Here is a 20,537-nt window from a genome sequence, read left to right as displayed (position 1 = left end):
ATAATGTTCGCTTCAGTGGTCTTGGATGGTCAAGAAAAGGTTTGATTTTGCTCTGCATGTTCTGCTTTAGAGAGACAGAGGTGATCCGTCTCCATCAAAATGCTGTGGGCATAGTTATATGGGGGATAGTACTGATGTAGACTGTCCTCCTCTCCCTATATGGGAAAAAGGGTTGTTCACCTCCCTTCCTCATCTCCCAGTCAGTCTCATCCCGCGTCCAGAAGAATGAAGGGCTGATTGGCCTCAGACTGACTTGACCTGGTCCAGAGCTCTTATCTTCATCAGAAGCCATGGATCTGCCACACTCTTTTCTGCCAGGCAGAAGGGACCCACAGGCAGTTTCCTGCAAGCCCCTTATCCTCAGATGGTTGCATTGAAGTCAGTTAGTGAAAGTCACCAGTCCCCAGAGCAGATTCCTCTGTGGCAGAAATTAACCTCCCCAGGCCCAGAGGCTGCAGTGGTGAGTGGGAAGGACACAGGAGAGCGTTTCCTTTACTTGTTCTAATACTATAGAGACCCCAGTGTTTTGCAGTGGCTGGTATTTTCCTGGTTGGGTGTCAGTAAGCAGGGACAGCCAAATAAAAGTCACACTGACCAGTTGCCACAAGAGTTGCTTCAGAGTTTGTTAGCTGGTTTGTGCATTTTACTTGGTAATCTTTTTGTTATCAGGTATATGGAAGGGGGGATTATAGCATCACGTCCCAGGCTAGAATGAGGCTTTTTGTTTAAACCATGACATACCAAAGACTGTGTTTCCCAGGATTTTAGCATATTAGAACAATTAATGCTAAATGATAATATTTTGACATGGTGTTATAAAGGAATGGGTGGCTCTCGTATCTCTGGTTATAAACCTTGAGCAGAGCTGTTGGGAGATTTTTTTTTTTCTGCAGTGGAATTGTTTGAATAACATTCAGGGCAAGCAAGTAGCATTTGAGAAATTGGGATTTGGAAGATAATAGTGAGCCAGCCACATATAGGGAGATCCTTTGACATGTGGAAACAGAAGTTGCTGGAAATGGAAGAAGGCCCTGACTCAGTGCACAGATGGATTGTGAAGATTGGTAATGCAAAGGACAGTCTTCCTCATCTCTCTCCATCTTACCCTCCCCACTTACCACCCCCACCCCCGCCTCCTTCCTTCCTTCCTTCCTTTCTTCCCCTACTGCTCGTGCCTCATTCCCTCCCTCTCCCCTCCCCCAATTACCGCAACAACTTTGGAAGTCTTACTGTGTGCCTGGCACTGGACCGCATGTGTTTTAATAATTACATACAGAATTTAATAATTTCAGTAATATGTGAGTTTTAATACTTCAATAATATTTGCACCATTATACATAGCAAAAAAAACAACAACAACAACAACAACAAACTGAGGCTTAGAACGATTAAGTAACTTGCCTAGAGTAGCCTAACTAGCTAGTGGTAGAGCAGGGATAGTAAATTAGGCAGGCTGACTTCAGGGCTTCTACTGCATGTGCAGCACATTGTGAGCACACAGGTCTGTTAGCCATGAGCTTGCTGATCATACCCATGTTGGTGGTGGGGAATGCACAGAATGAATCACAGAGCAGTGAAGTGATTCGCTCAAGGTCACACACTGGTCAATGGCAACAGAGTCTATCCTGTTCTCTCACTCCAGGTAGCTCCTCTCTTCAGTGCCAGCTTGCTGAATATAAGAAGAATTAGTACATTAACTTCTAGAAACATAAAACTTCCTGTCTGGGTTCCAGGTTCTGAATCCTTACATTACTTGAGTTGATTTTAAGTTTTAAGTAGAACTCTTAAGTACTGCCAAAAGCAATGCCAAAGAATCTCTTTGAGGCTAATATTTGTTATGTAATGGACAGAAGATGGAAGCCTATGACAATATTGAATTTCTTCTTCTCTTACCTAATCAAAAAACAAAACAAAGCAAAAAGTTTACCATTAGGCAGAATTTTAATCTTAAGTCATTATGGGGGATTCCAGTGAATCAGTGGTTGCCCTGATGAAACAGAAGGTAAACCATTCTGGGGCCCCTGGGTGGCTCAGTCAGTTAAGTGTCAGACTTTGGCTCAGGTCATGATCTCATGGTTCTTGAGTTTGACCCCACATTGGGCTCTGTGCTGACAGCTTGGAGCCTGGAACCTGCTTCCGATTCTGTGTCTCCCTCTCTCTCTGCCCCTCCCCCATTCACTCTCTGTCTCTCTCTCAAAAATAAATAAACATTGAAAAACTTTTTAAAAATAAGGTAAACCGTTCTTTCCTCAGGGCCTGGGTGGGATATGGGTATTGATTATCCATTTTAGAAGTTCACCTTGGGCAAGAGCTCCTGTCCTAGTGTGGGTGAGAGAGATGATGACTTCTTCATCAGGGCAACCACTGATTCACTGGAATCCCCCACAAAGGATTGGGTGATGGAGACCATGACTTCAGATCTTCAGTCTATGGAAAGGATGCCTTCATGGAGGCTGCCTGTCAGCACTGGCCGGCCACTCTGCCACGTGCAGGTGCTAGGCTGGCTCATGAATCTTCTCCTATACCCCGCCTGCTTTAGAAGGAAAAAGACATCAACCATCCCACAACCTTTCTACTTCCTTGACCTCGTTTTTTTTCATTTCACCTTGGGGAAGCCTATCGATAGTCTTTTCAAGGCTCAGCTTAAGCTTTAACAAGTATCTTTGCTTCCCACTCAACAGCCTCAAGCTATGAATACTCTTACCATTCAGGAAAGTTCCCCACAGGCTTTGTGCGCAGCTCCTTAATTATCTATATTGTTCTCTGCCTGGTATTATTTGTGTGCCCATGGTATTTTTCCCATTAGAATGTAAGGCTTTAAAGAGGAGTCTTGCTTATCTTTGCTTTCTGCACAGCTCTGGGGACAATGTTTTTCTGGGTTTGGGACTCCATGCATGGTGGTGTTATAGAGTTTTCAGGCAGATAAGTGCCATGTGGTAACAAAGGTTTGGAACAATGAGAATGACTACACACATCCTTTTTCTAACAACAACTATCTGGATACTGACATGTTCTGGCAGCAATCATATTTCAGTTTATGGCTTTAGTTTACTCCAGGAAAGAGAGAACATCTAAGCCAGAGGTTGACAAACTGTGGCCACATCTGGCCCTCTGCCTGTTCGCTTATGGCCAATGAAATAAGAATATTTTTTATATCTTTAAACGATCAGGGGAGAAAAGGAAAAACAATATTTTATGACACAGTGAGATCATGTTAAATTTAAAATTATTTGGAATTCAAATGTCACTGTCCGTGAATAAAGTGTTACTGGAATACGGCCATACCCATTTGTCTGTGTACTGTCTATGGCTGTTTTGCACCAAAACAGCAGTTACCAGTTGAATAGTTACCACAGAGACTGTACATCCCACAAAACCTAAAATATTACCACCAGACCCTTTGTAGAAAAAGTGTGCCAGCCCCTGTTTCGAGTCATTTTCAGAAATACCCTCCACAGTGTGGAAATGGATTGGGGTGCCCTTTTTGACAAAGGAAAACTGGATGAAGGCACAAAATATTTGAAGGAGGAGAAATTTGGGAACGAGAAAGGGGAGGCAGAGGCCTACTCGGAGAAGCCACATCTCCTAGGTCTGGTATACATATATGGCAAATATCTCCACAAAGAGACTATTTCAGTCTGAATTGTACCCGGCTTCTCTCAGCAGGTGGACGTGCCAGAGGGGCTGACCTCAGGTATTTTATACAAGTTTTCTGCACTCCATTAAGTATTTTTCATGGTTCTTTTGAAGAAATTATAAATGAGAAAGGGTGAAATTAGGAGATTACTGATCATTCCTGATCATTCTGTATGCCAAGGGTAACTAACACCTGTCGTAAGATCTAAAGGACTCTTTATCGCTGGGTTATCTCTGAGTCGAGTGTGTGTGTGTGTGTGTGTTAGTGAAATCTATTTTAAGTAGGTGTTGGTCTCTGTGGGTCTCTTTGGAAGAAATCCATTTTTTGGGGCGCCTGGGTGGCGCAGTCGGTTAAGCGTCTGACTTCAGCCAGGTCACGATCTCGCGGTCCGTGAGTTCGAGCCCCGCGTCGGGCTCTGGGCTGATGGCTCAGAGCCTGGAGCCTGTTTCCGATTCTGTGTCTCCCTCTCTCTCTGCCCCTCCCCCGTTCATGCTCTGTCTCTCTCTGTCCCAAAAAAAATAAATAAACGTTGGAAGAAATCCATTTTGGATGAATTCCAATTAATTATGTATGTGGGGATCATTAAATACTTGGAGTATTCAAATAAATACACATCAGTTAGAACTTAGTGAAAGCCAGTTCAGGTCCTTAGAGAGTTGTGGTTACAGTTTTTCATTTAGAAATCTGCCATTTTCATGTGTTTCTCTTATTTTCTTATTACAGGGTAATGCCCTGTACTTCAAATCAGCCAGAAATGTTACAGTGAACATTCTCAATGACCAGACTAAAGTGCTAACTCAGCTGATAACAGGTAAGACAATAAAGAACGTAGCAGTACCTGGTCCACGCGAAGCACTCAGAAAACATTAGAACTAAAGATTGAATGAAATATCACGTAAACTCAAGAAAGAAATGTCTGCTAAGACATTTTAGAGTGGAGAAAGAGAAGGTAGCATGTGTTGCATGATTCCACTGGAGGGTAGAGTCTCATCATATGCACACATTTAACTTATGCAAATCCAACAATACTTGTTTAGAGGGGCAATAAACTATTTTTTCACGTAACATGGCCCCTAAACATAAGCCAGCTGCTTCATCTGGTGCTCAACAGCAGAAAAGCTCTCTGCTCCAATGCTGGAGGAAAAGCTGGCTGTGTTGGATTAATTGAGAGCACAGTATACAAAAAAACCATGCGCACGTACTTTATGAGGTATAAAGGGGATTTTTAAAGTTAATTTGAATCCATGCCATGTTTGTGATAGGTGCTGACTTTGAGCCTGACCCAACTGCAAAATGCCGATGTACTGCCATTGATTATGGTTGCGAGGTTCCTTTCAATATAGCAGATCTGCTCCTAACAGTTGTGGAAAGCACCCACTGGGCTTTAAGCTGCATATTCCTAAAATTTAAACAAGGATTGGTTATTCACTATAATGATTATAATGATAAACGTGGGCCTTATGGTCACGGTAATGTGTTGAATGGCACGACCAACGCCCCCAGTGTAGATTATGGGCTGCAGTAAACAGGAGCCATTATGCACCCCGCCAGTGGAAGGGAAAAAGGGGTATGTATCTGAATGGCACTGTTACACTTCCAGAGAGAAAATGCCATTTGTTTGGCTTCAGGGCTGAGAGAGAAGTATACAGATGGACATTTTGAGAAGCCAGTTGCCCAAATGCCCTGAAACATAAACTGTGACTAAAACATCTGGAGCCCCACCAATAAACATGCCACAAGAAAACAGGTGCTTTGTGCCCAGAGTCTTGCTGGGGAGAGAGTCTCTGTTCCCCACAGGAGCACCGCATCTGATGTCTGGAGATTCATAGCCAGTGGGTGTATTAGACCATCTACCAAGGCTGGAAGGGATTGCCGCACGGCAAAGCCCATAATCCATAAACATGTTGTTCCAGTGTGTGACTGGATTGTCGGCCTTGCTTATATAACATCTGGCCTGTAGTCACAATGCTAAATAATTAAATAAACAGCTTCAGTAAGCAATGATTTAAGCAGCATGTGTGAAAATTGCCTCCAGGAGGGAAATAAATCCAAACTCCCCGTTCCTGATTCCTCTGTTCAAAAGGAACCTACTTAGCCTGTTGATCATTTGCCATTTATTTGCCATGGGAGATTTGGTTTACTTGAGAGATTTTGTTTTGATAAAGCTGGAAGTGCCCAAATGACTATTCTTCAGTCAGCGTCTCTTCCCCTCCCTCTCCCTCTTAACCTTCTCCTTTCTCTGTTTTCCCCCTAATTCCTCTACTTTCCTCCCCATCCTCTCCCCCTCCTTGTCTCCTCTCCTCCACCCTTGCTTTCCATCGTCCTCACCCTTCTCCCTTCCCTCCCCTACCCTCTTCTCTTATTTCTCTCAGCCTCTGTCTTTCCCTCTCCTTCTTCCTCCCCCATCTCTCCATTCTCTCTCTCCTTTTTCTCTCCCGTTTGCTCCACTCTCCCTCCTTCCTTGTCTTCTGTCTTCCCATCTCCCCTGCCCAAATTAGACCCTCCTGGAAGCTGAGATACCTACCCAGAGCTCTCAGGGTGAGGCATGACATAGCTCATGTTATAATGAGATGGGCAAAAAGCCACTCTAACACCAGCTGGCAGGAGCCTTCCAAGATGATCTCTAGAGAAGATGATAGATGTATTTAAATATGATTCTGAGTACGTATACATATGCACACTCACCCCTAAAGTTTTCCTTCAGGCTTCTCCTTTTACATTTAAGCACGTGGTAGAAAGCACAGAGCAGTTCCAGGAGACAGGATCTTCTAAAACCTCTTATACTTGCTGTTATACTTACCCGAGAGCAAATGACTGCTCTCATCCCGGTAGCAAGGTTCACCAAAACAATCCTGAGGATCAAGAATTCTCCTGCTTACCTCACGAAGGTCGTAAAAGCCCAGAAGAAATTCCAATGTTAGAAATTCAGGTAAATTTTTCACATGATAGAGTGCTTTAAGTGATAGTTAAGTTCTCAGGCAAGGCCGTAAAAGCACATCTGGCCAACGCTGCTGCCGATTTAGTGTCCTCTCAGTAGTGGCCTGAACAGAAAGCCCTCTGGCCTGCAAGGAGGAAAGCTGTAGGCAAGTCTTCCGCAGAGTGGGCAACAGTCTCAGCGTCAAGGGAGCTGAGAAAGGAGATTAGACGAGATGGCCCCTTTACAGTTCCCAGATCCGTAGCATTGGCATGACTGGGAAACTGCTGGTATGTCCCGATGGTTTCCAGTTCTTCCCGTGTAGGAGATTCATTAAGGAAGTAGTTGACACATACTACCCGGCACCGAGGGAGATTAATTGGAGTAGTTTCGGGCTTCAAATAATGATTTTTTTCCATCCTAGAGAGGAAGAGTGGGTTCCCTGACGGACCTCCTGAGCTCCAGGACCCTTGTTTTTTTTTTTTTTTTTTTTGGGGGGGGGTTGGTTTTGTTTTGTTTTGTTTTTAAAGATTTTAGCCACATCCAGGACATTTGGCAGCCCCAGGTAAAATCAACAAAAGAACAAGCCATCTGCACCATTGAGCCAGCAGTTGCTCTGTGGGGTTTTGGCTAGAACTTCCAACTACAGAGCTTTATATGTGCAAATGGTTCTGGCCCTTGATAAATTCTTTTGTGTTCTGAGAAGCTCTGAAAAACAAGATAACTTAATTGTGTTTTGAGTTATCTGATTGTTTCGGTGTTTTTAGGACATTCTCTCGTACGTTTCAGGAACCAGTCATAAGTTCAGAGCACACTTGCTTTAAACAGGCAGGTGTTCTCAACTCCTCCAAGGCCATATCTCATGAAACTGCCCAGATCCACGGAGGCAAAGGCCAAGCAGTTTTGTCTCCCAGTCATACCCCCATTTTGCCATTGACTAGATCCAGAGTGTCAAACTGTGCTCACCCCATGCCTATCCCAAGGTTATTCGTTCATTCATTAACACTTCTTCACCTCCTGGTACCCAGTCTCCCCCCTCTGGTATGACCAGAGAGTCTTCAGTATGACCAAGTAGATACCTGCATCTTCGCCCTCCAAGAATCACCTAATCAAAAGCCCTCACTGTCCATCCCTGTTCTTTCAGGATTGTTTTCTGGTCCTTGTCTGTAGCTTTCGACGCCCCCTCTCCCTATCCTCCAAAAGGTCCCCTCCTCACTGCTCCTCCTGTGTTGACTCCAGCTGTCTTCTCCTCTCTAGACAAACACACATCCCTTTTCTTCTATGGAACAATTCTGAGAGCTCAATTCCAGACCCAGATCTTCCATTAGCTGACCTCATGACCTTGAGAGAGCCCTTAGCTCTGCTGCCACTTGTTTTCACCTACGCATGAAGGCCATTGGAGAAGATAATGCCTCGGTCCCATGCCATTTAGAAAGTCTCTGCTGTGTCTGCTGTTTCCATTTCCTATTCATTCAGGAGCCTTTCCAATGCCCTTCTTTTTGTCAGAGGGCTGGTGTGGATGTACTAGTGGGAGATCACACTTCCAAATTGGCAGGATTATGTGAATGAGGCAAGTGCACTAAGAGGTGATTGTCATTAATTATTTTCAATGTGTTGGGACCGCTGTATTAGAAACTTGGTGACAGGTCATGATCACAATGACGATAGTCATGATTTCGCAGCACTTTCCCACCTAGAGTGCTTTTTATAAATATAGTATAATTTGATCCTTTTAATCTTTCTATAAGGTAATAGAAGAGATGGTGATAGTACAATTCTACAGATGCAGAAAAATGAGGTTCAGAAAGATCAGAGGATTTTCCCCAAGTCACATGACCAGAAAATGAGAGAGTTGGAACATAATTCTTGTCTTCTGATTCTTAGTCTGATAGTCTTGTCGTTGAGGAAGACACCCCTAGACGTCCAGGAGTAGTCCTGGCAATATAAGCCAGGCTTCTGTGTTCTCCTGTTTGAACATAATCCATTTCGCAGAACATCAGCACCAGACAAGGCAACGTGGCCGTCATGAAGGATCAAGACAAAACAGAAAACAAAGACAACTCTAATCATGTCTGAAAACAGATAAAAATGGAAACACCTATCCAAACCAGCAAAATGACTGAACTTCTTCAATCCTGGTTAATATCAGTGACTTCTGTTTTTTATCCATTCCAGGTTTAGCATTGCTCTGATCTCCCCCACCTCTAGATAAGATTTATTAACATGCCAATTGTAAAATTACACCCACTTACTGTCAGCACCTTATCCAAAGCAAAGCCTTGCTTCCTTAAATTCAGCCCCAAAATAACTTAACATAAAACCAAATACTATAGTAAGGTCTTTCTTACTGAGATGCCCTGAGTGGTTGCCCCTGGTGTGTGTTCTCTATCACAACAATGAATAATAAACTCAACTTGTTCACCTACATGTTTGTTCTCTTTGGTCTATACCTGGAAGGCATTGAGGGCCCTTTCATTACTGCTTTTTATAATTAAATGACACTGTCTTGAAAATAAGTTGAAACAGAAATGCTCTATCAGAATCTCCTGATCAGCTTTGGGAAAATATAAGATTTCTAGACTCTTTCCTCCAATTTTTTTTCTTTATGAATTTCTGGACCAAAAGATAAATTCTTTTTGATCTGAGTGAGGTTCTGTGAAGATGATTATACCTCCCAGGTTATTCTGATTAATTTCTGCAGACCAGCTTTTGAGAGCCACCTGAACTTGAGATATTCAGTTAGCTCTAGTTCAGATAAACTACAATGCCTTCTGTTTGTTTTATTTGTTTGTTTAAGGGATTTAACACATTAGTTTGTTTTATTTTTTCCATGGTACCCAAAACTCTGCAGTTTTCTGATTTACTAATAAATGTCTAAACTTCTATTTGGGTCCATCAGAAGATGCCACTAGAATAACTTCCCTTCAAGGATAGCATTTGTTGCCATATGATAAATCCTCTAAAATTTATTTTTTATTGAGTGAAATTCTAGCATAAAAGATTCAATAACTTTCTGGTAATTAATTGCAATATATTTTCTGGACTTTTCTGCCAGGAAATGATCTATATATACTGAAGAAATAGACTTGTCTGGTATCAAATACAGCCAATGGTTTAAGGGTACCGGCTGAGACAGACTTCAATTGAATTTAAAGGCACCCTTTCCAAGAGTTAGAGCTGGCCATAGACATTCCGATTACTTCAAGAGGTGGTGAACTTTCTATGCCTTGATACTTTCAAGCCAAAATCTGCAAGTATTTGATAGTAATTTGGTGGTTAGCTAAGGGAAACCTCATTCAAGCATTAGTTTGAAGAAGGGACACGATGGTCTTTAAAATCAGCCTGAGAGCACATGATTAAAAGTAATTGACAAGATATGGCCAGAGTCACAAGACTAATTTTCATGATTGGCTCATGAAAAACAATCCACTTATATTAAAGTCCCACACAACCTCATCAGATGCATGTGTCCTGTGAAAAACTCTTTGTAATTGAATGCAATGAGACTAATGTCTCTCTCTCTCTCTCCCTCTCCCTCTATCTCTCCCCCCCCCCCCAATTCTAGGTCCAAAAGCCGTAGAAGCTTATGGCAAAAAGTTTGAAGTAAAGACAGTTTCTGGAAAATTGCTCTTTTCTGCAGATAACGATGAAGTGGTAGTAGGAGCTGAGAGATTAAGAGTTTTAGGTAAGGAAACTTTGATCATATAATTGATATGATACCAATGTATACATTTTAGAGGAAAAGGGAAATGTTGCCTTGAAGAGAGATTTAGGCCAATTACCTGGATTCTCTTAAAGTAAGGTAGATGAACTCCCCCACCCCCTAAACTCAGAATTTGGTACCCCAGTGAAAAGTTCTCAAGTCAGGAGGGTTTGTGGCATGACTACCAACACTGAGCTTCATTTAGGGAAACATGTTCATGCCAACAAATACGCATGAACACATACTGTCCTCGCAGGCAGTTTTGGTAGAAGCAGTCAAGACCTACATACATGATACGGAGATTCCTAAACTGGGTTATAAATTAAGAATTGCCTAGGGAACTTCTGAAAAGTCACATGGATCCAACTGTGACATGCTGAATTAGAAGTTCTGGTGGAAAGACCCAAGAATTAATTGGTGAAAACATTTGCAGGAATATCTATGGTGCCACTGTTGGAATCATTGGATTGGAGCACACAACAAATTAGTCTTCTGTAGTTACAGTGAAATGGTCTAATATGGTGGTTTCAGAGTCCTGGTGCTGGAGCTAATCTGTCTTATGTCCCTACTCTGTCACCAATTAGCTGTGTGACTTTGGGCAAGGTATTGACCTCACTGAGCCAGTTTTCTGTCCTGCTCAGTGGGGCTGTGAACACCTACCATCTCAAGTTGTCCCTAGGATTAAATGACTTCATGTTTTATCAATCAGGTATTTTGAATTCAGCATGCTTGACTTTAAAGCACTATACCTTGCTACCTCCTCAAATTTGTCCCAATTTCAGATAAGTACACAAACACTTACCAACAGTAAAGAAAATGGTCTAAGATCAAGCTACCAGTTGAAATCCTTGCCCAAGGACTCCAGACTCAGCATACCTAAATGCCTATAAATATGTTCTAAGACCTTGGCCAACCCTTAGTATTAATGTTTTTCTCTGTTACTTGTAGAAATAGCACTTCCCACATGAGTTCTACGTTTTGGGGGGTGGTGGAGGAAACAAACACAAAAATTTCTGGCTCTCCTTTTGTTAAAGAATACTTAGCTATACCAGCTATAAAATAATTGCCCAGGGGAAAAGTGATGGTATCTCCTGCTAAGATAATTATGTACAAATGGAGATTGGTACCTCCCGTTAGTTCTTCGGCACTTTGTGAGTCACCTCACTTCTTTAAAATCTGAATCTTCAAAGATTCAGAATAATTTTTAGATGTCCAAATACTTTGACTTTACCTTCCTGTGCAAAACTCTGTGATGGTATCATTTAAGAACTTTCCCCTTCCCCACCCTACAGTTAAGTAGGACTAGAAGATTATTGTAATTTTTGGTCATTTGAAAGCAGGTGGATATTTTGTTGTTGTTGTTGCTGCTGTCATTGCTTATGCTTTTGATATTTTACTTACAGAACAATTTAGGACAAGATCTATCTCTCTCCATCATCAGGAACATTTGCTTTTTCATGTTAAAATGTAGAAAGGAAGCATCATGATAAATACCACTGTTGCTATCAATGCTAAAAAGATTAGGAAATGACCACCCTACAAATCTCGCATCAACCTACTCAGTGAAATGAGCTTAGTGTGTTGCAGAAATGAGCTTCCTGTCAGCTGGGATTCAGCCATATGGTGTGGAACGAGAAGTTTAGGCAATTTCATTTTCTGCTTAATGAGAAGTTTGTCTTTTTGAGTCATCAGACTGAGCAAGTTCTCAGGAGCTTTGAATCTGGATGCATATTTCATGGTGGAGTCTAACGTAGCTGGATTTGAATCCTTGCTCAAACATTTAGGATTAGAGTGACCCTACCCAAATCTGTTTTTCTCTCTAACATTTAGTTTCCACATATACAAAACAAAGAGAGTGGAGAGGTTCCATTTGTTAAACGTCCGACTTTGGCTCAGGTCATGATCTCACAGTTCCTGAGTTCAAGCCCCACGGCAGGCTCTGTGCTGACAGCTCAGAGCCTGGAGCCTGCTTCAGATTCTGTCTCTGTCTTTTTCTGCCCCTCCCCAGCTCATACTCTGTCTCTTTGTCTCTAAAAAATAAATAAACACTTAAAAATAAATTTAAAACAGGGTGGAACAAAATAAAGAATGGAAGGATAAATGAATATAATAAGAAACATACGTAAATAAATCAGTTATTTCTACTGATAGTTGAGTAGGAATAGCAGTAGAAAATAATAAGGAATAAGCCTAAGAAGATCATGCCTCCTAAATATAGGAACTTTGTTGTTTAAATTCTTCTCTGGATAATCACACCCACCTATTCAGTTTTTAGGACAATGACTTCCTCAAGCACACTCAAAGGACCCTGAATAGTTTGACAAAGGGATTAGAAGCCATGCCTCATACAGAATAATTATCCAGGAAGAGATACGGGGGCAGGGAGAAGGGTATCATTGTAGACAGATTGTAATTGCTGATGCACATCTTTCCTGAGGAAAAGAGAAAAGGCAAGAACCACTTAGATGAGTGGCTGAGAGCATAGGTTTTGTAGTTGACACTGGCCAATAATCCTGGTTTCTGTCATTCATCAGCCAAGTCCTTATGATGTCACTTCACCTTTCTAGGCATCCTTCTACTCTGTGCCATAGCATGATAATGCTTGACTGTCACAGTAGTTGGGAGAACTGGATGGTAAAGTGTATGTAGAGTGAATAGCACAGTGGTGGCACATGGTAAGCTGTCCGTACATGCTAACCATCATGTTGGTGATGGTTTTCAGTTGGTCCACTTGGATTTCAGGGGACCCATCACATTCTAAAATTTTACACAGCCCTCTCTGTCCATGAAAGAAAGTACTCAGAGAAATTGGCAGAGAACTTGCAGAAGAAGTATCCATATATCAGTTAAGTTTGGACTAGCCGATTTCCTGGACATAGGAAGGGCCAGACTAGAAAGAGCCTTTAAGAGCTAAGAAGTACTCCACTGCCCACTTCACCCACGTGCACATGAAACTAATCTTGCTAGCATGTGTGTTCTCAAGTTGAACTTAAAAGAGGTTGAAGGCCTGGACTGGATTCCCAGATTTGTAGAGTCTTTTCCTCTACTCATGAAGACAGTGGTTCTGAAAGTGTGGGTCCCTGAATGGAGAGCATCAGCTATAGTGTACTTGTTAGGCTTGCAAATTCTCAAGACCCACCCAGACCTGCTGAGCCAGAAACTCAGGATTGGGGGCCAGCAAAGCTTCCAGGTGGCTCTAATGCATGCCAAAGTTTGAGAACCATGACCTAAGACACTCAACTTCGCCACAACTTTGCTGGTAACTTTCAGTTGAGTGTAAGCTCAGCTTTTATCACTTTGCTCCAGAAAAGTCAGTTTGGATATAGCTAACACATGTTAAGGGTTTACTCTGTGCAAAATACCAAACAAATCACGGTGAATAAACACATTTGCTTCTCACAACAACCTTCAAAGAGTCAAGAAGGGCACTGGCTTATCACCTTGATGTACAGACAAGCAAACTGAGGCACAGAGTAATGTAAAACTTGCCTAAATTTCCACAGAGAGAAACTGAGGGAATCAGGATCTGAATCCAGGCAGTCTTCCCACTACACATGTGACTTCTATCACAATAGTCTGTACCTTCCTTGAGCTCCATAGCATACTGGTACCACAAGGAGAGGAAAAGAAAACCAGGCAACTCTTTTTCAACAATTCTTCCCTTTTTGGATTCTGGATACTCTGCTGTTCCCACCATTCTCCCAGGTCTCTGACTTTTACCTGACTTTTTCTCTGCTTCCCTCACTAACCCTTCTTTCATCTTGTATAAGTAGCCTGGACTCACACTTGGCATCAGGTGTAGACTCTCTGCAGGTCCAGTCCTTGTTTTCTTTTTTGCATTTCTGTGGGAAATCCCACACTTCTATATGGCTTCAACACTTGCTTCTTTTCAGATGACCTTCTCAATCAGTATTCACTTTGAACTGCCTTCTCAATTCTAAATCCAAGTTCTCAGCAGTTAGCCTGCATTTTTCTGCATAGAGGTCTTTCTAGAAGTTTCACTTCTGTAGCTGAACTTAGGTGTCTTCCAGCAACCTCCCTGCGTCTCCAGAACCCACTTCCCTAATTCCACTGATGGGGCTGTCATTCTCCTAGACTAGGAGTCTCCTAGTTCCCTGGTCTTCTAGTCTCTTTGCTTTCATGAAGGTATCCGGCCCTGTGTCTCTTCATATGGTCATGGTATCTTTGTCACCCTTGGGTTTTCCATACTGCAGAGTTATCTCTTTAGGCTTGACATGAGAGAATTCAGGTTTGTAGTCAAATGCATCTGCTTAATTACCAAAAAGGTGTAAGTTAGTGTGCACAATAAGGCATGGTATTGTTCAGCTTTAATTAAAGAATAAAGTTATTAAATATTGGACAGGAATGGCCTTTAAGAAGCACCAAGAAAATAGGCAGCATAAAAGCCAGTGCATCTAAGAGGCATCTTCATGGAGACACCAGGGAAAAATAATTTTGATTTTCATTAATGACCAATTTCATTGAACAATGAATCGGACATTCTAGCATTTATAAACAAAGCATAATTATAAAGTGTTATTCTAATTGTTAATTAGGTCTGTACTCTAGATTAGTTTTTTTAAATATGTCCTCTAGATGCTACTTGATGCTAATTATCTGAGTTACATTATTATCAATTGAAAAACATTTTTAATTAATTCTAAATCCATTTAAATTAGCAGAAGATTTATAGAAATTTAAATGTGGTCTGATGCTGTTTTTTTTCCTTAGGAAGACATCAGATGATACCTTTAGCCGTTTGAATTAGTTTTTGATGAAACTTTCTACTGCATCCTGGTGATGGATAATTATGATGAAAGGAGTGCAGTATTCTTAGTGGTGGTCTTTCATGAAATAGATGTGTGTGTGTGTGTGTGTGTGTGTGTGTGTGTGTGTGTGTATCATATATCCCCTTCTATACCTAAAGCTCTAAACTGCGACTTCTGGCTTCATGGAGATACAGAGATGTGTGTACCTGTCCCTGTCCCTGCTCTCTCAGGGAGCTCTGTCTCTTCCGGGAGATGAGACACACATCCCAAAAACAAGCTGCTTAGAAAGATAGAAACAGAGTGACTAGAATTCCAGAATCCAGCTAGAGTGCAGTGGGGTGGTGTGCTAGAGAGAGGTTAGAAAGCTTCATAAATGGGGAAGCATTTGAACTAGGTCTTGAGTACACGTTGGCAAATCAAAACATAGACGGGGAGAGTTTGCTTGGTGAATGGAACAGCATGTGTTTTTCAGTAAGGATTCACTTGGTCGTGAGGTGGGGAGATTGATTGCCTTGTGATGGAAAAGTCCATTGGTAGTTGGCTTGAGGCTAGATTCAGTGGCTCAAATAATGTAACTGAAATTCAGTCACTCTCTTTCTCTGAACACCTCTCAGCTCTTCAAAAGCAGAAATAGTGCTTACCTTCTGAATATAAATCCAACAAAGGCCTAAGTTTTTGCTCTAACTAGATTGGTGTGGGCCATATGCCCATCCCCAACTAGTCATTATGACCTCAGTGATGGAATTTGCTGGTGAGCAAGGCGTGATTCATATCTCCACTGCCACCGCTGAGGTTGGAAATGACCAAGAATGAGCTACAGGGGACAGTTGTCCAAAGGGAAACTGGGGTGTTGTGTCCAGAAGAGAGAATGGACGCTGGGCAAGAAACAACAAATATTCATTGTTGTCATCAAAGGTATGACCATGGAAAATTCTGAACTGTGCCTGAGACCATGGAACCCAGGAATTGTGAAGATCACCAGAAGATGCTTTACAAATTCTCATCCTCTTGCTTACTCAGCTCCACAGTCACTGGATTTTCGTCACCTCACTCCTCACTTCATCACCAAGCATGCTCTCATCTCCCAGCATTTGTGTCTACTCTTCCCTCCACATAGAATGCTCTTTTCCAGTCTACATATAAAGGTTCTCTCCTTTTATGGCTTAAATGCCATTTCATCTCAAAGGTCTTCCTTGGCCACCTTATAAAAATAGCACACTCCTGCTTGCACTTTCTGTACCAAGAGCTGGCAAAGTAAGCCTCTGGGCCAATGAGGCTGAAAGCACTGCCTGGTTTTGTAATGTTTATTGGAACACAGCCGTGCTCATTTTTTAAGTACTATCCATGGTCGCTTTCACACTCCAACAGCAGGATTGAGTAGTTGAGACCGATCATGTGGCCCACAAAGCCTAAAATATTTATTATTTGACACTTTCTGGAAAAAAGTTTGCATATTCCTAGTCTGTATCTTTGTTCCTCTTCAGGGCAGATATCACAGTACGCATTGTTGTGATAAAATGTTTATTTTATGTAAAAATATGTTTATTTATATCATATCTTCCTCACTAGAATGTAAGCTTTATGACAGAAGGCACTTTTGTTTTTCAGGTTCTAGGATAGTGCCTGGTACTTAGTAAGTGCTCAGTAATATTTTTTTGCAAGAATGGATTGAAAGATTTTGAACATTGCAATATTTGATAACCAATCTGATTGCATAGAGAATGGGAGGGAGGGAGAATGTGCAGCTAAGTTAAGAGAGTATTATTATGCTTTTGCTGAGGATTCATAAGGGCCTAAACCAGGATGGAAAGAGCAGAGAGAACAAATGGGAAAGAGCATCTTAAAGTAAAACTGATGACACTTGGTAACTAAGTGCATGTGGAGGGTCAAGAGAGGGAAGTCTGGGATGGCTCTGGTGTTGGGTACTTTGTCAGATACTTATAGAATCATTAATAGAACTAGATAGGAGCAGGTTTGAGATTGGAGAGAAATGGTTCAGCTTCAGTTGCTCTGGGTCTTAATGCTTGAGCACCTAAAGGAGAGGCCAAGTGTCCACTGGCCACAAGAGATGTTCCATTTGCAGAGGGCCAGAGAGTCATCCATACGCATTGAACAGATGGACTCCAGAGAGGAGTGCTTAGGCTTAGGAGGGCATCTCAGAGGAAGAATTAAGAGATGCCTTTCAAACAGAGCATCACCAAACAGCCACTTGCCCATTTCTTCCTATGAACAAAACTCCAAGGCTGGTTTGTCACGTCTGTGACTCACAGACACATCCTCACACATTGAAGTCCCCATCCTGTGTTCTTAGGCTTTCCCTTATCTACTCTGCCTTTCTCCATGAGAAGGAACCCAATGCTTTAGAATGTGATGAACTGGTTCTGCCATACCTACCAGCCATGTGATGTTGGCTATTTGGCTCTGATCAAATCACTGCTTAGGCGGTGTGTGTAGATTCTAAACAACCTCTCCCCCTTTTTCTTTGCCCTCCATCTTTGTCTGTTTCTTTTCCTTTCTGAAATATCTTATCCATGAGTGGAAGGAAGCATGAGAGAGGCCAAAAGGTTATAGTAAAAATGGAACACAATTCCTCTTAAATGGTGATGAATTCATACATTGATTCTTGAGAGATGAGAGCCCCCCAGTCTAATAGGAACATTTGTGTAACAAATCAGAAGAGCCTGGAACCTGCCAGCGCCCTCTTTCTGCTCTCTGTTATCATTATCAGAGATAATCTGCAGGAGATTCAACTATTTAAAAAGAATTGCTTCTTGTAGAGTTGTCTGGCATCTCATTCCAAACTTAGTTTATTATTTACAGGAATGCAGGAATAATGTATTTGATCATAAAGATACATTTCCCATAAATAATGCAGTGAGAAAGCCAAGTATAAAAGAGTCTCGGATGAACAACCCCAACCTTAATAAACCAGAGATACTTAATGAGAAAAAGCACAATTCTACAATAGAGGAGCAAGAGTGGGGTTTCATCTGAAATGCTGCAGAGTAGAACTGTCGTAATGCTCCCAAAACTAACAAAAGCCCAGATGATTCCACCACCTCATTTCATGCACCCACCCACCCATGCGCACAGGCCTCAGTGAGCTGCCACGGTTCAAGGTGCATCTTCATCCCCCAAGCTTGAGGGGTTGATTCCTGATGCAAAAGCATTTGCTGGGCCCCACACACTGTTCCATTTGGCAAGAGGGATGTGATTTAATATCAGCATGACGGATTCATCGTACTGTGTAAACGTTGCCAGCTGTCCCAGAAGCAATGCCTTAGCAGACCTCCCCAGTTGCTGAGCCGTGGTCTCCCTCACTTGCACGTGGTGGGGTGGGAAGAAGGGGAAAGGCAGTTGGGAGACATTTGTCAGCTTTCTAGTTTGATTAAAGAGTTGATGAGGTTCACTCTTTGTCTGCTTTCAAGAGAACCAATTCCAGCACTTAGGGAGGGGTACGTCTCAGCTTTTTTGTCTGCGGAACCAACACGACTTGAAATTCTCTATCAAGCTACAGCTAATGTGCTTTCAGGCATCTGTTGGTTTGTTTTTATCATCAAAGTTTTCTTCTTGGCAGTTAATACCAAGAACAGAGTGTTTTCAAATGAGGGGATAAAGTTCTGCCAGGACATCTTCAATGTCAAAAGCTTGTCCCTATAGTGTAGGTTTATTGTCGCCTTTCTCCTTAATTATATTCACTGTTGCAGAATATTCTTATTCAACCAAAAGTCACCTGAGTTGATTTTTTTTCTCTCTTCCCAGCAGAGACCAAGGAGAATGTTGGTGTTTCACAGTGACACTAGGAATTTAATGAGATGACAATGTGAATAAGAAACTCTCAGTGTGCAGACTGGGGAAGGAAATTAACTTCATTCTCCTTTATTGGAGGGACTTGAATTTAATTCTGCTTATTTGAGTGGGAGAAAAGAGTGCTAAAAATACTTCCCTCAGCAACTTATGCTTTCCCTCCCACCTTGCTCTGTGCTTTTTCTCTGTACTACTCTTCTAATCTTAACCCCTTTTGTACCATGTCTTTCCTAGGAATGATGGGTACGGTGGTGAGGATGAATCTAAACTAAAGAGATCGGGAGAGAGGGAGGGGAGAAATTGTCCAGAACCCCTCAGGGAACAGGATAGAAGCAAATGCCAGAGTTCCCTTTGTGACAGTAGGGTAGGACAGCAGAATGGTTGGATGGGTATGGGGTTTAGAGACCGACTGCCTGGATACCTCTCCTGGCTCTAATGGCATAACTTCGGACAAGTGTCTAAATTCTGAAAGCCTCAGGTTGCTCATATGTAAAGTGAGGGTGGTCAGAGTACCTACATAATATATGAAAAGTTCCTGGCACAGCGCTAAGTGCATGGTAAGTGCCCACTGTTACGCATATTACTATCGTTCCTTCTACAGGTTCCTCTTGAGCACCATTTGTGCAGCTATTGCCAATCAAATCTCAATGCGGGGATGTAAGGACACAGCAGAGAAGTTTCTCAATCTCAAATAGGTTATGGTCCAATAGGGCTGTCAGTGCACCCAGTGAAATCTTAAATATCAGTGGAAATGTTTCTTACGAACTTAGGTAGAATACAGAAGTCAGCACTTAGCTACTCTATGTGCTAACAGGACTTGCCCATAGTGCTCCACTCTTGGCAGCATACTGTAGAGGATGTGGCTGAATTGTTAATGGAAGTATTTGATGTGATTTTGATTCTGTAAGCCAAAGAGAAAAGTATACTTAGACAATTAGAAGTTATTCGTGATGCAAGAACTTTCATGGGTCCAAAAAAAAAAAAAAAGAAAAGAAAAGAAAGGGAGTGACATCAACAAGAAGGTTCTTGGCGCTATTTAAGCCATAGTGTAGGCAGTTCTCACTTAAAAAGAAATTCAGGTGTACTCAACAAATTGAGCACCTACTGTGGCCGGCTGCTTTGCCGACCAAAGGGCACTGGGGCCCCCGCCTTTCTGGATTCCATAGCCAAGCAAGAAAGACAGCTATTGTTAACATTTACGTGAGAAGAATGTGACTTATCATGAGGGAAGTACGACGTCACAGAAACATAAAATTAGGAGATCTTAACCTAATTTTGCCAGTAAGGGAGTCTTCCCGATGGAAATGATGTTTCAGTGGAGACTGGAGGAATAAATGGGAGTTAGTCAAGGAAAGGGGGTAAAGAGGCTGAGTGTGGAGTGACATGTACAAAGTCCTGGAGAAGCGTGACCTTTTAGAAAAAGTTTTGCAACTCCAGCATGGCCAGAGGGTGGAGGTCAAGGAGCAGAGTGCCCAGATATGAAAAGAGACCCGCTGTAATTATGATAGTCAACATTTATTAAAAGCTTACCCTATACCAGATACCATTCAAATCTCAAGATAACTCACGTTAACTCAATTTAACTCAAGTTAACTCAATTCTCAAGACAGCCCTGTAATATAAGTTTTGTTGTTATGCTCATTTTACATACGAACAGACTGACAAGCACAGAAGCAGGTTTCCCAAGGTTATGTGGAAATTAAATGG

The 20,537-nt window shown here is 42.0% G+C and overlaps 1 protein-coding gene across 4 annotated transcripts in view; it reads left to right on the top strand.

Moving 5' to 3' along the window:
* Positions 1–20,537, top strand: part of SGCD (sarcoglycan delta) — a 947,672-nt gene that overhangs the window by 794,033 nt on the left and 133,102 nt on the right. For 3 of the 4 annotated variants that reach the window (XM_045436332.1, XM_045436340.1, XM_045436324.1), the window contains 2 exons: positions 4,361–4,448; positions 10,117–10,236. In XM_045436332.1, the coding sequence (XP_045292288.1) occupies positions 4,361–4,448; positions 10,117–10,236 (208 nt within the window). The remainder of the gene's footprint in view (positions 1–4,360; positions 4,449–10,116; positions 10,237–20,537) is intronic. The other variant, XM_045436349.1, reaches the window with a different exon arrangement.

This window comes from Leopardus geoffroyi, chromosome A1 (genome assembly GCF_018350155.1).
Source record: "Leopardus geoffroyi isolate Oge1 chromosome A1, O.geoffroyi_Oge1_pat1.0, whole genome shotgun sequence".
Taxonomy (NCBI): domain Eukaryota; kingdom Metazoa; phylum Chordata; class Mammalia; order Carnivora; family Felidae; genus Leopardus; species Leopardus geoffroyi.
Note: the sequence above shows the minus strand (reverse complement) of the source record. Positions and strands in the feature narration are given on the sequence as shown.